General features: G+C 42.1%; 1 protein-coding gene across 3 annotated transcripts in view; it reads right to left on the bottom strand.

Annotated features, from left to right (window-relative positions):
* LOC129170742 (BAH and coiled-coil domain-containing protein 1) overlaps window positions 1-17,168 on the bottom strand; it is a 73,846-nt gene extending 56,678 nt beyond the window's left edge. For all 3 annotated transcript variants that reach the window (XM_054758665.1, XM_054758664.1, XM_054758666.1), the window contains exons 1-2: window positions 16,922-17,168; window positions 14,726-15,063 (exon numbers count right to left, since the gene is read on the bottom strand). In XM_054758665.1, coding sequence (XP_054614640.1) covers window positions 14,726-14,897 — 172 coding nt within the window. In that variant the 5' untranslated portion in view covers window positions 14,898-15,063; window positions 16,922-17,168. The remainder of the gene's footprint in view (window positions 1-14,725; window positions 15,064-16,921) is intronic.
* Window positions 17,169-20,271: the final 3,103 nt, after the last annotated feature.

Here is a 20,271-nt window from a genome sequence, read left to right on the forward strand (position 1 = left end):
ATAGTTTGTTGTTGCGTGAGTACTGACAATGCAAGTATTAAAAATGTCGTGGAAAGATGAAAAATTAAGATTCAGGGGGACAAGGGTCTTATCTACAGCCATGACTGTAAATGACATTTGAGGAAAAAGTGTGTGTGGGGCCGTAGGGGTTAGTTGATGAGGGAAAAAACAGATGAGAAGTGACAAATGAGCGATTTCCTACACAAGCCCATAAATCAGTAGACACAGGCAAGGGCAGTATGAGGTCTCCCTCTCAGATTGCTTAATCTCCTCTCACATACCTCAACAACTATATACGTGAGCGCTGGCCGCCATCGTCCAGATGGTGCGCTTGGTATGGTGCTGCTGTTGCTGAATATGGTGGTGGTTGTGGTGTTTGGCCTCGCTGACTGGCACAGAAGCCTGCTAAATCTCTTACATGTCGGTCTTCAAAGCGGCACGTGTGCTCGATTATGTCTTGCTTCTTCTGTCGCGTAAAAAAAAAAGGGGCAGACTGAAAGGCTGCTGGAGGTACGCAAAGCAGAGCGAGACGGGAATGGGTGAAATCAGCTGGTCTCAGCATTCTGGAATCTGGGTTGAGCTTCTGTCGAGGTGACAAAGAGCAATAAGCATTAGCTAAGATAAATTAGGGCTACTTAATTAATTAAATAAGGGTCTGTCTGCAAATTATTTGACTTTTTTCCAAACAATTTGTGTCTGTTTCCGAATTGCATGATATTTTTCCTGAAATTTTGGAAAGACTCCCAAATTGTACAATGTTTGTCCTCAAACTTTAGGTCTGTTGCGAAATTGCATGACTTTTCTCCTGAAGTTTTCAAATTCTATGACTTTTCCTTGAAAATGATGTTGGTTTCCTAATTGTACAACTTTTTTTCCCATGGGTAGTTGTATGGTATTTATTTTCTAAAAATTTGGTTAAGTCTGCAAACTGACTTTTTAAATTTAGGTTTTAGCCGTTTGACCGTGGAGGCTTCAATTGGTCTGTCCGAAACTTGAGCCTCTACACAGGACAGTCTTGAGAGACTAGCGGATTGATTGAGGTCCAAAAGGACTTAGGATCCGCTTTCATCCTGAATGTTCGCCATCTGCTCGGTTGGAAAGAGAACCCACGGTGCCGGAGAAAAGTCTTTCGACTGACAGATGAGACGTAAAAAGTGTGTGCCAGTCGTGTGTGTACTGTAGACTGTAGTGTGTACTTATCGATCCTCAAAGCAGATCTGCTTTCTGAAATGAGATCTGTCGAATGAGGATAACAAAAATGGCCGTAATACGTTAGCCCTCGAAAATAACAGTGGTCTGCTTCACCAGCACTTGACGTTCCATTTGAAAACTGAATATTTGAGACAAGCAGCGCACATAACTGTTCTCTGCGTCCCCCACATGAGCATCTTACCCACCTCCACCCTGTTGTTGTTGTTGGTATTGATCCATTCAGTTTCCATGACTGGCGGTGCTCTTTTACTAAAAACTATGTTCTTCTATCAGCGAGGTAAAAGGCCTTCCTCATCACTAAATAATCTCTGTCATCTAAGTAAATAATCTACAGTAAATCCTCCCTTGTAGAAAGGCTTCGCAAAGGTCTCATATAGTCCCATGGGTAGTCCTTTAAACACTCCCGGCTATCTAAGAGCCATGACTCACCCAGGAAGCAATCAGCTGCAAACAGTGCACAGGATTTTTGCTCCTTCTGACCTCCTGACCTCCAAGAAAAACCCTAAGTCATGCACAAACAGTAGATCGTGCCATCACGTGCAGCTCTCAGTTAAGAAAACCACCTGGGAACAAGTTTAATAAGCAAACAGGGACATGCCAAGCCAAGCAGAAGAACTTTAACACAGATTTTTGATTTTGATTTTTTTCCACAATCTGGGACTGTCTTTTCCCATAGTGCATCGAGGAAATCGAACTCTTACCACCATGATGCAAGATTTATTGGGTAATATTTAACATGCTTAATTATCATACAGGTGTAAAAAGAAGTTAAACCACCATAAAATACAACCTTACGTAGCGTTTAAGGAGGTGGAAACAGAGGACTTTTTGAAAAATTTTGTTCAGTTTCAGTAGTGTACGACTTTCTCGAAACTTTGGGTTGGTTTGCGAATTGTGCAGCTGTCTGGGTCATCTTCCAATACGACCACACCTTACGAAGAAAACTCTCATTCTTCTCAATTTATCGTTGCCTATCTGTCTAGCACAGAGGGTTGCGTTTTGGTGGTGTTCAGATGAATGACTTTGGAAGAGTTCATTCAGATACAACCCCTGAAAATGCCCTTACATCCCATAAAAACGACATCTACAAAGTATAAGATGCCCGTAATGTCAGGAGTGTTGTCTTCTCTGGCATTGTCAGCATCTTACTGCACCATTCCTCTTTGTTGGATTCATTGAGAGGTGTCAAGCGGCTATGATGTCACGTTATTTACTTAGTTGACGCAGCTGTTGTTAGTTAAGCTGCCCACACAGCCCTGTGGTGAAAAGCCAGACCTTTTGTTTTTCATGGTAAATAGACCGGCTTGGTCGCTTTTAAAAGTCCTAAAACTTTCAATTGCATGTGATATTTTGATTAGCATAACGGATACATCTATAGAATCAGCGTTTGGTAGATTTACTACATCCTCCAAACAGCTGCAGCGTTGGTTGGGAGCGAGTACAACATGCCTCGGGGGGCTGAGGTAGAATTAGGCACCTGCATGAGCGCACTGTCCACCCCCACATGCTTTCCTCCTCTCAGCTGCCGCCTCTCTTTACGCCATCTCCCCAGCACATGTGCATTTCTCTGGATCGCTGTGGGTATGCATTAATGCAACACGTGCCAAACCGACACCAAAACACTAACACACTTTCACATAAAGCTGCAGAGACATTTGCTCGAGCTTGCGCTACAAATAATGCAATCGAGGAACATGCGGGTCGCAGTTACCACACACACACGTACGCCGATGAATGTACGCAGGAAAAACGCACAAAAGCATGGAAAACCGCGCTTGAATGGAAGTTTAATCACAGATCCACATGGCAGCCACCCACACGTGCCCCCCGATTATGCGGTATAACCAAAGGCATCCAGCAGCATTTTCAGCAGCCAAGCAAGGGGCCTCCGTCAGCACATGAGCCAGCATGTAATCACTGGCCAACCTCACGGCAATTAGAAGTGGTTCTAATTCTTCACTGGAATAATTGCCTTCCACCGCTGCTAATAGTTTACTTTCCCCCCCAACAGCTGACAGACCGGAGCCCGGCTTCCCCAACACACACACGTAGTCCAATGCAGCTGTAGCTCGTCTGTCAGCATTTGAGATCAAGATGGATCCTGGGAATTGTCCTCGGTCGTGTCCCACTTGTGCCACATCAATCCCACAACTCTTGGCTGTGTATAACCGCCCTCCCCCACTCACCTTCAGGGAGTGGAAGAAATCTTCCGTTTTTACTAAATAACAGAAACAATTGTAGACGTGTGTGTGAAAAGAGGATGGTCGAAATTTTAGCTAATGAAGACTGCTCAAGTCGACGTAGCATTGCCGACTATACTCGCCTGTCACTGACCCCACCCCCACCGCCATTAATCAGAGGCTCTCCTCAGCGTCAACACAATGCCGCTATCATTGTGGCCGTTGTGCTACACCTTGGCTAGACAGGGCGCCTTTATCTCTGTGTAAGCTAATTAATTTACCTGCCACAGCTCAGAATATTGCAAAGTACCGACAGTGGGCGGAATGCAAGCACCCATTTCCATTGTGCGGCGGTTTATGTGCTTAGATGGGGGATGGGACGCCATTCTCAGGTTGCATCCATCAGTTTTCACCAGGATTTGGAACGGTAAAGTCCCATCTGGCTTGTGTTCCTATACCACAGGTTGTGTAGGCGGCTACATAAATGGAACGATATCGCAGCAGAGCGACACAGTGCAATAAATTCAACAAAGACGGGGAGCATTAGACTGTTTCATGTTGATATTACCCATACAAGACAAGAAGACACAAAAACAATGTTGCAATCACAGTGTTTCTATAATTGTAGTGTATTACCACAATGAAGCTGTTATTTCGGTACCCTTTGCAATGTCTGGCAATTGCTCCTATAAAGCAAATGTACAGTCATGTCAAATTTGTGTGGGTTGTGGCCAAAATTATTTGGAAGACATGCTATACAGATATCCTCAAAATGTTACAATCGTTAGATAAATGGTCAATGGCTTATGGCCAATTAGTTGCTACGTTCGCCCCTGCCCCTGCAATGGCATTTGTGCTTGTCAGTCCCCTAAAGGTGTGTACCAAATTTGGTGGTGATTTAGCTAAACACTGTTAAAGTTACAGTGGGTATTTTGTTGAGCGTATTGAACTGTCAGAGAAATTTCAAGTCAATCCAATTTATGAGGGCCAAACTTTCAGATTAACGCAGAGCCACAGTGTGGTGTATTTGTCCGAAAAATAATAGCACAGGCAACACAGTAGGGATACATGTTGAATTTTCCTTCATGTTGTGTTTATTAGAGCTCTTTCACTCAGCATCCATACATACATTATGATCAATAAGATGTCTTCATTGGTTTATTGTGCTGGTTAGCGAGTTGTTGATGTGTTTTACATCAACGACAACTGATTGAGACCAGAGAAAGCGACCTATAAGTGGTCAAAACGTGCAGATGGCAGACTCCTACCACCAGTTATTCATGATATGCGACGTTGTGCTACGTAAATGAACAGAAATTCAAACTCATTCATGCAAGGGCACATGCCCATTTGTCATATAAGATATAATAAATGATAACCACCACCTTGCATAATAGATATAAATAGTACGACAAGAAATAAGCCACAAATTCAGGTTATTTGCAGTAGTAGAGTGTTGTATGATGATGGCACACTTGAATGGACCGAAGCCTGAATGCTGCTGAACAGTTTGAGTGCAGGCCAGCGGGGGAAAAGGCCCGCTATGGGTGCATGGCAGAGTGAAATCCCAGCGTCCCAACCCTACCCCCCAGGTAACCAGAGCCCCTCAGCTGGATATCATCCCGCCAAGGTTGAGGATTAACTCCTGTACTGTCTCTTTAACGCTAGATACGTTTTATACAAGTCTAATCCCTGGCGTCAACTCTCTCCTCCTTTTGTTTTGACTTGGCCTTGATGGACGGAGTCCACGAAGCGAGGCCGCGGGGCACAAGGTGAAGAAATTAGTCTTTTTTTTTTTTTTACAGTGGATAAACGTATTACCCGGGCTAATGGGGAGCAATACATCGCCTCGCTTCTCGTAAATTTGCACATTGATGTTACACGAGGACAAGAGGGCTTACGATGCAGGGCACCCCCCTTTTCCACTCCCACTCTGCGCGCCTGCAGACTGTAGCTGCTGCGCGGAGGCCATGAGATAACCACTTACCATTGTGAGAAAAGACTGTCGGAGCGTTGTTTTTTTCTCTATATCTGTCTAAAAAAAAAAGCTTCAGCAGCGGTTGCCGAAATAGTGCTGGCTCTATAATTAGATGTAAACAGTCAAACCAGACTCTCAAGATCGCACTGTCCCACTGGCCTCAAGGCCTCCTGGGACACAAGATGTGTGACAACTATTTGTGTGTATTTGCTCGCCATGCACCAGTGGGTGGATGACAGCATGTGACAATGCTCATCTCTCTCGTCTGTAGTCTGTCTGTCTCTCTGTCCTCCTTGTGCAAACACACTCACCCCACGTCCACCAGGAGGTAGGTCAGTGGCTGTGCACGGCGAGCTGAAAGAGCTAATGTTATGTATGCAGCAGCCGGGCAGACAAATACACATCTGTTGCTGAGTAGTCAGTCATTTGCCCCACATCCTCAGGACATGCACTGCATCACCACAGAGTAGCCCAGTGGACAACTACAACAAAAAGGCAGCTGTGGGTTCAAGGACTTGTTTGAGGGTGCTGACAAAAATCAACAATGCAGACATGAAAGAATGTGGGGGTACAACAAGACATTGGGCAGAAAAAGCAGAAAAAGTGAAGACCAAGACACAGCAACAAGTCCCCTTTGGATTGTGACAGCTGGTTGGAGGGTCCCAGGAGACTTATTAAAATGGAATTCCTGATTCTAAGCTTTGTTTTCTCACGAATGGCTTGACACATCCTTGAGAGGCATACTGCATGTATATTTAATGGCATAATCTCTGCATATGTTTAGAGGGAGCTGCACACCTCATTGTTTCGGTACAATGTCACTGACGCCCCCTTGTCCTGCAGTTTAGTGAATCATGGCGCATTACAGTCGTGCCTCGCCAGTCTGCGGTTGAGCATCGCTCCCTCTTTTTCAAAAATTAATTAATTTGTAAGTGATCACTGTGTCGTTGTTGAATACAGCTTATTATTAGTGAAAAATATGCATATTTAAGCAAATTTTAGGTATTGTTGGCCTAAAGTAAGCATTTCCAGGCATAAAAATGGCAAAATGAACTAGATACAAATATAGATTATTTTAAATTGTGGTATGTAGTATTCTATACTGGTCACTAGGTGTCAGTAATATTACTGTAATGTTCGGTGAGACGCAATCAGATCATCAGACTTGATCGCTGGTTTGATCAACAGGCTTTTATTGCAGATTTGAATGATCTCACAACAGGCACAATAGTTCCTAATAAAAAATCTCCAATCAAAACACGGGCTACTGTTCGCCCTTGACCCAAACTAAACTAAAACTCAACTCTGTGCCCCACTTCCTGTCCACCACTCACTGCGCTCCCCCTAGCACCGGATCACATTTACACAACACACACCAGTAGTCTCATTTATGTCTTAAATTGACTACATTCTGTTACTATGTCAGTGTAAAGGTGACTATAAGGGTGTTAGTTCATGTATAGAGTGCTCTAATAATGCTAAAAAAAACATTCATGTTAAAAATTATTGTCTTGCGGTGGTCATAAACAGATTTTCTATGCTTTAACTACGAAAATATAAATGATAAATTTGTGGAAATTCACTTATCACAGTTGGATCTGGAACCAATTAACCAAGATACTTGAATGTACTCGAACTGGATAGAGTAATGGGGCATAGTTTAGCTATTAAAATATATACAGCTTGAACTGCCTTCATTAGAGCATGCACAGACCTCCGCCAAGGCCAAAAAATCTTCATTTGGATCACTAACAACATTCGTACTACATTTTCTTACATGCTCTGTTAAAGGTCCGCTATTGTGATGTTTAGAGAACAAGCAACAAATGTGAGAAAAATCTATCATATACCTCACTTGTTTGCTCCGCTTTTGACAGAAGATGCGATCAAGGTTTTCATCATGAAGGAAAAAACATGGACATGATACCATGGACATAATACTTAGGTAGATGAGCCTGTCCCGTATATACGACCACCACTTCGCAGATGTCAGCTCTGTAAAAAAAAAAAAAAAGGCTTCGCTACACATCTTAAAACAATGGTCGACTCCGTCAGTCAGCTACAGACATGGGAGCTGTAAGTTTGATCATTTTTCTTCATCAAATAGGCAAACCTAGTATGATGCTGTGTGACTGTCGACCTGGCAATTTCCCCAACGTTGGAGACAATATCAGAATCCACTTTAAAAATAAATAATCGGCCCATCATAGCTGTAGCATCGCTCCGCCCACTAGTTATTAATGATAACCGCCACTTTGCATGGCTCAAAATAAGCCCCAAATTCAGAAAAAAATACAGCGTTGTATCATGAAGTGATGGTCACAGGTATACTGTGCTGTTCCGAAGCCCAAATCCTGTGGACCATTGTGAATGCAGGCCAGAACCAAACCAGCATCTCCAAAATCACTTGTCCCACGCCCAACCCCGCTACCAAGTTCTGCGGATAACGGCTAAGTCGGTTTGGCTTAATCCTGCAAACAAACAAACAAACACGGCACAAGGAGAAAGCACTGCACAAACGTATGAACAACTGCTGAGATGAATCCTATGTATGCAATAAAAAAAAGGAAGAACATTGCTGGCCTCTAGACAAGCTCCATTAAGAGCAGGAATCCTTACTGGAATCCTTGCAGCACATCCAGCAGAGAAAGACTGAGACGTTAGAGGGTTAACAATGCACCTGTCTGGGCCTCCAAACCAACCACAGGGTGCCTGGCTCTAGTCAGGGTGTCCTGGAGAGCGTATACACACACACATACACACGCGCACATGCGTGCAAACCCTACGTATTGTCACTGGCCACAAATCTGCCGACAACAATGGGGTAACGGCTTTTTTTTTTTTGTTCTTGTCCCTGAGCGATTACAATAATACATTTGAAATTAAAAAACAAGTAATCTGGATTTTCTGCATGAGCCGTTAATAATGTCCAACAGCTGTCACACACTGGACACTAGCACAGGGGGACAAAAACAACAAAAAAAAGAGCAAAAAGATCCAAACCAAAAGAAGCAGTAGTTTAAAATCTGTCTATTCAATCTGCTGCAATATATTTTCAGCTCTTTTCTGGTTTAGTTTTGGTGGTCATGGGAAGTGAACAAATACTTTCAGGGCCTGGCTGGATTCTTCTCACTTCCTTACGCCGAGCACAGAAATAGAGCGGTGCAGGTTATGAAATCCCGCGCCTTGAAAGCTGATACAAGAGGCTACTAGCCTGTCCGCCGTTCTCGTCCGTGGCTCTCCTTTGTGTTTTTGTGTGGCGTGCACGCCCCGTGCTTCAGGCAAGGGCTTTTGTGGCACCGAGCCACGCGGTGTAGTGTAGTGCGGGTGGGTGGCGCACTGTTTGAAGTGCCGTCTCTGAGGCAGCGTGGCCACTCACGGGCCAAAATCCTCTCGCTTTTCACCCGCTCATGCTCCAGCTTTTACTTTGTGGAGGCAGATTTTCCCATGAGTTAATGGACAAGAAACAAAGGAGACGATCTGTATAATTTACGCAAGACCAACATTCTCACTGCAGATTTTTCTGTGTAAATTTAAGATGTTATTTTTTAAGGAGGGGAAGTGTTTGAACCAAAGACCCGATAATTTCAATCTGATTAAAAGGTGCAGATCCAAGATTTGTTTTTTATTTGTTACGCACTCAACTCTTATTCCAGAAAATGATAATAATTTTTATATACAAATATATATGATATATATGATTATATAATTATTTTTTAATGTATTAAAAATAATGGCAGCATAATGATTAGATTTTGGATTCATTCTGGACTGTTCAATACTTATTCAATACTTACAGATTGATAATTGTGTCTCCAGAAAACCATAAATTATTGTATTTATACATACAGTACATTTTGTATTTTGAAATTATAGAATATATTACATATTATAGAATGATATCTCAGTTATATATAGTGCCCTTTTATTTTTACTATATAAGTATTTGATTATTACTATTCACCAATTGGCTGGGAAGTTGCATTTCTCTATAATTCGTGGTGTTGCATCTATTTAATTTTAAGTGAGTAAATGTAGTTCCACACCCTGTAAAGGGATTAATTATTGCCATTTTCCTTAATCTATCAGTGACTAATACATGAATGCTAATGACAGAATCTGTCAGGCATAAGCAGGAATAGTTTAACAATTTGATCCAAATTAGGAATGTTTAGCCTTGGTGGAGGTCTGCGCTCTACAGACGTTCTCGTAGTGCCCATTGTAACTTGTTCAGGTCACCCATTGGGGAGCATCAGGAGATGGTCAAGGTGTTATTTCGGTCTTCACTTTATGGACGTGTGAACTATGTCATCTTGCAGCAATCCCCAAATCAACTTCTCTCCTCGTTGTAGTTGGAATCACTTTGGGATTCTGGAAAGAATTTTTGGCCTGAAACCCACATTCTGTCAGCGTACTTCCCCTGCAGCTGCTTGGGGGATACAAATAGCATATTTAATGTACATTTACAAGGTGTCCCATAGAAGTGAGTGAGTGGCATTGTAGAGAGACTCATCATTCATCTTGAAAAGACTATCACCATCCAACACGCTGAGCTGGGACGTAAATGGTTTTTGGAGGGAGGGGAGGGATGCTGTTGGAGTGTGCAGCACATGCTTGGCGCCGGGATTGCTCACTTTATTATTATCATTACTACCTCTGTAATGCATGAAAAGCCCGAGGTGAGGAGAGTGTTTCGATCATTGTTAGTAGTTTATTCAGCTTGCTGTGTGTGGCTGTGCAATGTGCATTACTGCCATCTACGGGACTGGGGTGCAACGGTATCGCCCGCAACGTCACGATTTGGTGATTTTCTGACCTGATGGACGTCTACTGACTGCTGTTGGTGTTGTTTAAGTTACTGAACTCAAAGTTTTTGTTGTCCCATAGTTTGAATGGAGTTTTAAACGTTGGCAGTTTTACTCGCAGAAACACTGAAACTTTTCCTGCAGCAATATGCATGGCATGCCAGGACATGGCATGGAATGGCATGGCATGGCATGGGCATAATATTTTTTAAACCACCATAATTACAAATAAATTATGGCAGTAACCTACTAATAATGTGATTTTCTAAAATGTGTATTTTTGAGAATGAGTTCATCTCTGGTTTTGTAATGTTTCCCATGGCAACCGCTGTAATATGAATGCCATGCCAGCAGATGGCGATGGCCCTTTTTTCAAGAAATAATATGTAAACACGTGTCCTCACAGGCAAAACGTTGTATATTAGACGGGAACAATAACTCCATCGTTTAATAAAGTCGTCCATCTTTGACTGTTTTCCCTGCAGCAATAACCGCGTACAAAAACATCATCATTTTTGTTTAAAAAAAAAAAGGCTTGTGTAAATCGTTATTCGGGGTATGGAGATATTTTTTAATTGCGTTTTTGAAACGTTTCACCTTTGTTTTGTAAATGTTTGCCAAATCCTGCACTGCTATTTGCATGCCAGGCCAGTAGATGGCGATGGCATGGCTCTCTGTGGAAACACTGCATGCAACTGGACGAAAAGTTTAGACTTTTTGAGTTCAAGATAAACAAAAACTTTTGGCAGGTTTTTCTCATAAGAATGCTGCTGTTTGCACTTAAAAACAGTCGAGTGCAAACTAGTGATGTGCGATACCACTGATTGTGTTTCCAATCCGATACTGAGTCAAATCCAGGCTGGCACCGTTGATACCAATCCAACACCGATACTTTGTGCAAATTCGCCTAATGTGTCTGGTCAGTTTTAAAAAGTAGTGTATTTCATGTCATAGCATAAAGAATACATTGAAATAATTGATTAATAAATGCATTATAAATAGAAATAAATTCTACATTTAAATAAATTAATAACTTTGTAATTAATGTATGTTATTTATTTATTTATTTTAAACCCTGAAATATATTGAGTTAGCAGGGTGATTTACAATAGCCAAGCTAACAAAATCATCTAAAATATGTAACAATTTTATTTTAAACACTAAAAAAGAAAATAAGTAAAATAACAAAACCATTCAAGTAAGTGATTAATTATTAAGAACTACTATGAGAATGACAACTTTATTCACAGTTCACATGGTACAGTTTACGATCGGTCGTCGTTTCAACAGACAAACATTTCAGACAAACGTTACCTTAAATGGCTGAAGTATCAAAAGTAGCGATATTTTAATTTGAGAATCCATTTTTGAGCATGAAGAGCTGGTATCTAGTATTTCCGTATCGATCCACACATCACTAGTGTAAACAATATAGTAACCTCCAGAAAAGGGGAATGTTTTTTGTTGACAAATTTCAGTGTCCCTCACTTTAATATGCATGCCAGACAAATAGCTGGCGATGGTGCCTGGTAAGGAAACATCACTCCTTGGACAAAAAAAGGATTTTTCTCTGCGTATTTACAATATGAAAAGACTTTCTTAGAGAAGCACAAATGCTACTACATTGCTGTGTTCCAATGTTATTCTTTGCATGTGATGGACTGAACATTTAACAAGCTAGCCATTTTCAGCGTTTACATGGAAACTAACGCTTTTGCTTCCAGACACCTCCCCTTTCAGACCTGCTTTCAAGGCCAAATGTGTGTCATCCCATACAAACTACTCCTAAGAAGACTACCTTGTTTCAAACAACCTTCACCCACTGACTTGATTCTTTTTCAAGGCCCTGCTCATAAGCGGCCCTTTGCTAATCCTACCACACACCTGTGTTTGTCTTTGAAGCGTCCTCTTAACATCCACAGACCCACGGGATCTTTCAGCAATGAGACGTTCAATAAAAGTCCCTGTAAAGTTATTTATTCCCCCTGGAGTAAAAAAAGGGAGAGAGAAAGACAGAGACAGAGATGGCAGACAGCCATGCTAACCTTTGAAGGGGGAAGCTGCCCGGACTTCCAGCTATAGGACATAAAAAGTGGGAGAATGACAGGGACATCCTACAAGAGAACAATAAAGGGGGTGGACGGGACTGTTTTTTATCTTTTAACAGCAGCCGTAAAACACACAAAGCTGGGGCGTGCAACAATGGTCTGGGGTATAAGGGAAGGTGGTTGGAGTCCAAAGTAGCAGGAAAACCAGCACTTCCCAGACATCAGGGTATTCCTGCTGCAAGAGGGGACAACTTGTGGAAAGGGAAGCGAGGGTAGATGCAAAGGAAGTGGAACTAAAGCGTGCAAGATGACACACATATGACCTTTGGAGTGTTTAGAGAAGATCCTGAACCCCCCCCGGCCCCCCAACCCCACAGCCTCACCCCTGCTCGTACAGCTGCTTTCACACGAGCACACCTCAGGCCGGAGCGCGGCGATTGGAACAATATGGCTGAAAGATGAGCCCCCCCCACCGTCATAAAGGCCGGCAGTAAAGACCGCTCCAGTGTAAGTCTGCTGCTTTGACACTGTCCCTGCGTCCCCGTGTCGGCATCCCGCCCTCATAGTGAAGCTGTGAACTGTCCCCTCAAGTCAACAGCAGATAGCGTTACTGCTTCGACAACCTTGTCAATGGACTCTCTGTATTAAGGTGCATTAAGTGACTTTACAGCTCGCTGTCTGATTCTATCAGTGAGCACAAACCCCAAATTTATGGCGCCACCTATGGGTTGTGCTCAGAATGCTTTGGAGGACAGATAGCATACAAGTACTGTAATATTGGTCAATTTGTGAACATTTAACATTAATGAATTAGTAGTAAGTTACATTATTCCATATTACACTATTTGCTTTGTCAACTACAACACAAAGCTATGATGTGATGTTTTCTTCGAATACTGTAGCTTAGCACATATCAATCTGCAGGGTACATTGGATTGGTTTAAGTGTAGCGAAGACGATCAAAGTGGCTCCCCGCATCCTTTGATTTTTTTTTTGCATGCTGCCCTCGATGGAAAAAAGTTTGGACACCCCTGCGTTAGACAAATGGTCAATGACTTATGGCTGATTGGTTGCTAATCGGACGTGCCCCTGAAAAGACGTTTTTCAACCAATCCTGCTCAATTTTTTGGTTTTTTTTGCTAAAATTTTTTACATGTGCTTGTCGGTCCCCGAATGGTGTGAGTAGCAAATTTGGTGGTGGTTCAACTAAACACTCAAAGGTATCGTGGTTGCATGGGGCTGTGTGAGAAATTACAAGCCAATCCAACTAATGGGGTTTCGTAACAGTACCACCATGTGGTGTATTTTTCATAAAAACAATAGCGCAAGCAACACGGTAGGGTGGTCATGTCGTGACAGATTTTCACCTTTTTGTGTGCACCGGTTGATGGGCTGCAAGAGTTGCACCTTGGGGTGTCTTAATTTTTTCACTTGGCTTATACATTTTTGCTATCACTAGTTAAAAATATGTGATTGTGTATCAACTTCTGATGTCATTGTATGACACTTGAAACAGTACAAAAGGAGCAAAATACAGTCCGCTTTAGTATTTTTATACAGAATTTTGCATGATTAGCAGAATCTTCACTCTCGGCTTTTTCTCATTTTGCTCCCCAAAATGCAACAATTAGGCAATTGAAATATTTATATAAATAAATGCAACAAAGATAAATGCACAACAACACTTAGCCCCGATAGTTACATTTAATTCTAATGTCTCCTCATATTTTATTTAGCTGATGTGTGTAATAAATAATACAAACTGCCAACTCTGAATACAATAAAGACATATACCAATAAGTATAAAAACCAAGATTATAATAAAAAGCTAAAATTTTGTCGGTACGTGCGTGCATATACAGTATGTCTATACTGTGTGCTGTGTATATACAGAATATGGTATTGTTTCCAGCTGTTGGGTTATAAATCAGCGGTACAGTGCCACAAAATGTCAATACTCCAAGTTACTTGTCAATGCTGGCGCGTGCACCGTCAACACATTTGCACCCCAACGCTTTGAAGGCCAACACAGAAGGAGGGAGACTCCCCTCCCAAGCCCCCACCCATTGGTGCACTGTCACCCATACAAACCTGCACACTCCCGATTGCATCAATGTGACACTAATCAATGCAACACAAAAGTGACAAAAATCCCATTTCACATTCTAGGTGCAGAGCCTATATGAATACCATGACATTTACAGTACATTTGTTTAAGATGCGGGGGTGCTTCAACTGCAGTTTGCCTGGTGAATAAATTAGGTCAAAATTGTGTAACTAGAAGATAAAAGAAGAAAAAAAATGTCTGATTTATCAGCTGCTGTTTAAGCAGTGAAACTGTCAACAGCCACTCCCTGCAAGCATTCATGAAAAATAATCACAAAAATGATCATCACTTTTGTTCTGCACCAAGTATGAAGAGCAGCTATTATTTTTATTATCGTCCATGTTTTTATATGTATGGTGCAGCAGTGATAGTGAGAGGAACATTTGTTGACCAACCTGAGTGTGGAGCCATTGGTATGTGTGAGGGGTAGTATTTCCCCGGCGGGAAGTGACCGGCGTGCTGCACGGAGCTGTGGCCGGAGGGGGCGATCCGAGAGGTGGCTCTGTGCACCAGGGCGCCTCGCTCTGACAGGAGATGGGCCGGAGCTGCGAAATCCCGTCCTTCCATTCCCAAGAATAATCCGAAATCCGGGTGGAGGCGGGGGGGGGGAGGAAATTAAATGCAGCCCATATATGATGATAATAATAATAATCCTTTCCTTTTCGGATCTATGTGTTGCAATCAGTCGTTTGCAGGCTTGTGCAGCCAAGAGCGTCGATCCGGATCATCTTTTCTAGAAATAAGAGAAAAAGATTTATGCATAAATAATAAAAAGGAAGCATCGTCATTAGATCATCGTCTTTTTTTTCTTTTCGTTCTTTTTTTCTGTTGCAGCCTGTGACAAACAAGCCAGTGGTGATCCTATTGATCAGCCCAGCTCCTGCATGTATCCCACGGACAAGCCTCACTCCTCACTCCACTGCACGGTCCGAGCTTGCGGCTTTCCTCTTTAACACCGCAGCTGTCAGTCACTCCATATGGAATGTTGCTCGGCTTTAAAATAATGCATATTTTCGACACGTCTGTTTGATTGCAGCTCCTCCTATTGTCTCTATTGTTTTTTTTCTGCACATTTTTGCACTATGATCACCCTTACACAAACAGCATTCTATTTGGCCTTGTAGCTAGATGAAAAGAGGACGCATGGCATTTAAATTCGTTGACAATGATGCGTCATCGGTGTCAGTGTGTGTGTGTGTGTGTGTGTGTGTAGGTGTGTGTGCATTAATGCACTCTCACCACATGACCTATTTCATGAAATTATATTAGTATTATCGGACACTTTCTCCCTGCCAAAATATTACAATATAGATCTAATGCATGTACTATTATGATTAAAATGGGTGTAATTTTTTGTCTTTACAGAAAAAAACAGCAATAAATCGGAATTTTGGACTTGCACACAGCAGGTAGGCAATATTGCTTTTAACTGAATATAAACGCAAATATTAATTTATGCATTTCTTTGTCATTTACGGCTATTTTCACCAACCCACCCCCTCCACAGAACGCCATGCATGACACACACAGCCACAATGTGTGTGTGTGTTGTACGTGTGCAGCTTTCTTTCATGCACAACAATAAAATCTCCCACCTGGTAGAAAACGTGATCACGTGCAGTTTAGTGTGCTACTGTTCCTTCACATCAGTGTTATATAGGGTAAGAGTAGGAAAAACAAAGCTACTGACAGCTGAGATTGTAAGGACGAGGAGGGAGAAGGAGGAGGGGGGGACTCCTTCGAGGCGAATGGCCGCCCGTCAGCTGCCTTTGTCTCGGCTTTGCAGGCAGCCATTACCCCGCCATTCTGGTGCATTCACCGTGTCGTTTATAATAATAACTATAATTTAATGCATCTAAACAAAGCGAAAAAGACGCCTAGCAAAGAAAATACACAACGTTCGTGATTTGACCCACAGTGGTTTCATTTTGCCTTAAATGTGCACATTCAAAATCGTCGAATGCGTTTAAAATAAACGATTCACGCCCCCTGTCCCGTAATTCTAATTTATTAAATTAATTTCCGTCAAATTCGGTCAAAACGAGAGCAGAAAATAGTCGATAATAAATAAAATTGTGCTTCAAACGCTCGGATCGTGCTGCGGAAACAGGCGAGCCTTCGTGACGAAGACGGCCGGGAGGGAGTGCACCTCGGCCGGGGAGAGTCAGCAGCGTGACTGGGTCTTCTCCTCGGCTCCCCCATCATAGCACAGCCAAATCACAAAACCAATCTGTATTTCTACAAATGTATATTTAAACGCTTCGAAGTTAGAATGAACCGCATAAATTAAATTGTTACAATTTAAAAACAAACAGTAGATAATTAAATACTGCCGCCAAATATCAAAAATGTAAATTTGAACGAATCATGGAATAGATTTCCCCTCTTTGCATGAATTCATATTTTCCATGTGAAGCCCACACATCCTCTTTATTTTTTATAGCAATAATACACATTTCAAATACAACATTTAAACTATTATTGTTATTGTTATTTTTGTTATTTAATATTATAAGGCAACTGGTGTGTTTTTACATTATTATTCAATGCATGTAAGGTACAATAAACAATAATATAAAACGGCTACTTACTGGCATGTTAAATCCTTGCATGAGAATGAATTAAAAGAGGAGAAAACACTGCAAGTGGAGGTGCAAGGAAGAGTGCGACGCCCATTTAAAGAGTGTAAATGCTCAAATGGAGTGACTGGCTGTGTGAGCTCCTACAGTATCTCCATGAGAGCTGCCTCATAGTCGAGATGCAGCCGGACTGACGCTTCCGGCCTGGCTCGATCGCGCCTCCGACCTTCCAGCAGCGGTTTTTCTCTCCCGGTGCAACTGCGAGCATCGCGCCCGCTCGGAGAGTAAACACGTCTTCCCATTGGTGGGATACCCGCATGATAATGAGCTCCTGCTCCCCAACTCGGGAACAAGACGGCTTGTGATTGGCGGGTAATGCAGACCAATGGTGCGTTTACTGGCCTCTAGACAGAAGAGAGACGCGGCAGATTTAAAGCACTGGATGCTTTTGTAATCCCTCACAATGGAGCGTCATGCAGAAGACTCCAGTGCACCACGCCTGATTTTTAAAGCTCAAGTTTCCTTTCTACCGTCTAACACTCCTCGGTTCCAGAATATTGGACTTTTTCTGCAAAACGAGCAGACACAAACAAAAGGACCATTTGCACTAGACTGTTTTTAACTGACAACCATTTGTTTACCCAAGAGCAGCATCTCAGAGCCTGAAAAGGCAGACATTTTACAATATCTGATATACTTTGTAAATTATAGCATCACCTTTTCAACACAAATGTTGAAGACGGTATTGTGCATCCATGCGTAAGTGGTCAGTGTGGGTGTAAACAAAAGTATGACTGCGTTCACACTGCAGGGTATGATGCTCAATGTGGTTGTTCACACCACCAAAAAAAGGGGACCTGTTAATGTGAACGCAAAGCGTCCAGGAAGTGACGTGCATGCGCAAAAACACAACGTCACATGCATTTATGCCCGTGTGTTTATGGCAGTAAAGATACCTGCACCGTGTGTACTGTGCTCTCCTGAACACGTTTGTGGCAATTTCAAAGATTTTGTGCAACCGGAGTCAATATTTTCTTAAACAAATGATTCTGTGTAGGAGATTAAAAAGAAAGAGGGCAAGAATTTGGTCTATGGCAGTTTGTGGAGGACTTGCTGCGACATCTGTTCCGAGGAGCGTGTGGGTGGCAGCAATGGTGGGACATTGCCGTGAGCCGCTACACTGACACTTTTTAAAAATAATTTTTGCCTACATCGGTGAGTTCCATCGCCTAAGTCTCTCATACGGTAAACCACACCTTTCGATGATGTGTAGGTCGGTTATATGTGACCTGGCCATTCAGACTGCGGTAGATCAAATACATACAGTATCAGATTTACAGTATATCTACATACGAACGAGTCCTGAGTTGCATTTGAAAAAATCTGAAAAAAACAGATACAGCGAAAAATCAGAATTGACCTGCAGTTTGAACGTAGCCATGACACAGTCAACACGACAATGGCGGAACACAGTGCTGCTGAAGCCTTCAAACTTATAGTGCTTCTCCAGCTAAGTGTACGTTTATAAACATCGACATACAGTATGCACTAGTAAAAAGGCAAAAGGCATATTTCATCCAGCAGGACAATGTGACATCACCAACTACTGGCCTGGCATGCATATTACAGCATGTATCTTTATCTGTGTCTTTTTTAAAGAACGCAAAAAACTACTACTACTACTTCCTGGTTCAGGACATGTTCCGCAACTTAACCCCAGCTACAAGCAAGGGATTTACTGTTTTTTCATCCCCGTGGGGTCCAAACGTTCTGTAGCGTTAAAAGAACTGTGCGCATAAAAACACATTCACCAGTTTTGGAATAGCAACATCAGAATGACTGTGCCTTCCGATGCCAGCACACCAATACAGCGGCATACTGTATTCAGTGTACATTTACGCCTTATACGTGCCTTTTTTTACAGTATTATGTTTAAAATCAACAGGCTCATGCCTGTTGATGCCAGAAGAGGCTTTAAGTGTCTGTACACACACCTACAGTATATCCTGATCCTTACCAAAATGCGTTATCCTGATTTTTACACCTTCTAAGGTAGTTTCAAAACTATAATAGAGGTGGGACTTTTCCTGCCAGGACCGTGGTGTGGAATTTACACACCTGACACTCAGTTCTCCGGCCCTGTTGTGTTCAAAGCTATTGGTCGACAAGTTTTTTATACAGCACACAGTTCTGTGTAAAACACGCAGGCGTATAACAGTTGTATTTGTGATGTGGCAATTTTTGCGGTATCGCTGTGTGAAACAGACTATCGATTCCTGTAGTCGCACCTTTATTTGGATCTTCACCAAAATGTGTTTTCCTGGAAGCTAAATGACAAAGACAGTGGCGGTGGCGGTAATGTTGCAGACGCCTAACATCCAATCAAATTGCGCTTATGTCACCCTCATCAACTAGTGGGCATGTTTGTATTGCATCTGGCGATAGCTTTGCGTTACGGTGATCCTTCATTTATCGCAGTTAATTGGTTCCAGACCTAGCAGTGATAAGTGAATTTCTGCAAAGCAGGAGTCTTTGTTTGTAAATGAAATATTCTCGGAGTTACAGTAGAGCATAGAAAACCTGTTCACAACCTTCTAAATACAATTTTTAACATTATTAGAGGCCTCTAGACATGAACTAACAGCTATATAGTCACTTTTACACTTGCATTACCCAATATAGTAGATATAACAAGAGTAAATATGCCATTTAATACGTAAATAAGACTCGTGCTCATGTGTGTTGCTATAAAAATGTGTTCCACAGGGAGCTGACTGGTGGGCGGACATGAAGTGACTTTAGGGGTTCAAAGATTAATTTTAGCTTTGCGTGGGTTACTGCAGAAACAGTGTCTGTGTTTTTATTAGGGATTATTGTGCCTGTTCTGAGATAATTCAAACCTGCAATAAAAGCCTGTTGTTCCGGCGATGAAGTCTGGCCATTGTGAGTCTCACCAAACATTACAGTAACATTGCTGACACCCAGTAACTAGTGTAGAATACTACGTCAACGTCTTTGAATGCATCTTCTGAATGCCCTGTATTTGTATTTGAGTTGATGTAGCCATTTGTATGTTTGAAAATGCTTACCATATTTTCCAGACTATAAATTGCACTTTTTTCATGGTTTGGCTGGTCCTGTGACTTATACTCCGGAGTGACTTATATGTTTTTTTTCCACACTGACGCCCACGAGAGGGCGTCCTAGGCTTGTGTTCCAGTATCTGCTACTCCCATCACTCCTGTGCCACTGAAAGTTTACAATGTAAACATCAATTTATAAACACAACTGAGAAAGACGGAACACAAATGCATCCCCCCCACCCCAAAAAAAATCATATTCTGCAGATTACAAGCTGCTAG

Source organism: Dunckerocampus dactyliophorus, chromosome 18 (assembly GCF_027744805.1).
Source record: "Dunckerocampus dactyliophorus isolate RoL2022-P2 chromosome 18, RoL_Ddac_1.1, whole genome shotgun sequence".
NCBI classification, from domain to species: domain Eukaryota; kingdom Metazoa; phylum Chordata; class Actinopteri; order Syngnathiformes; family Syngnathidae; genus Dunckerocampus; species Dunckerocampus dactyliophorus.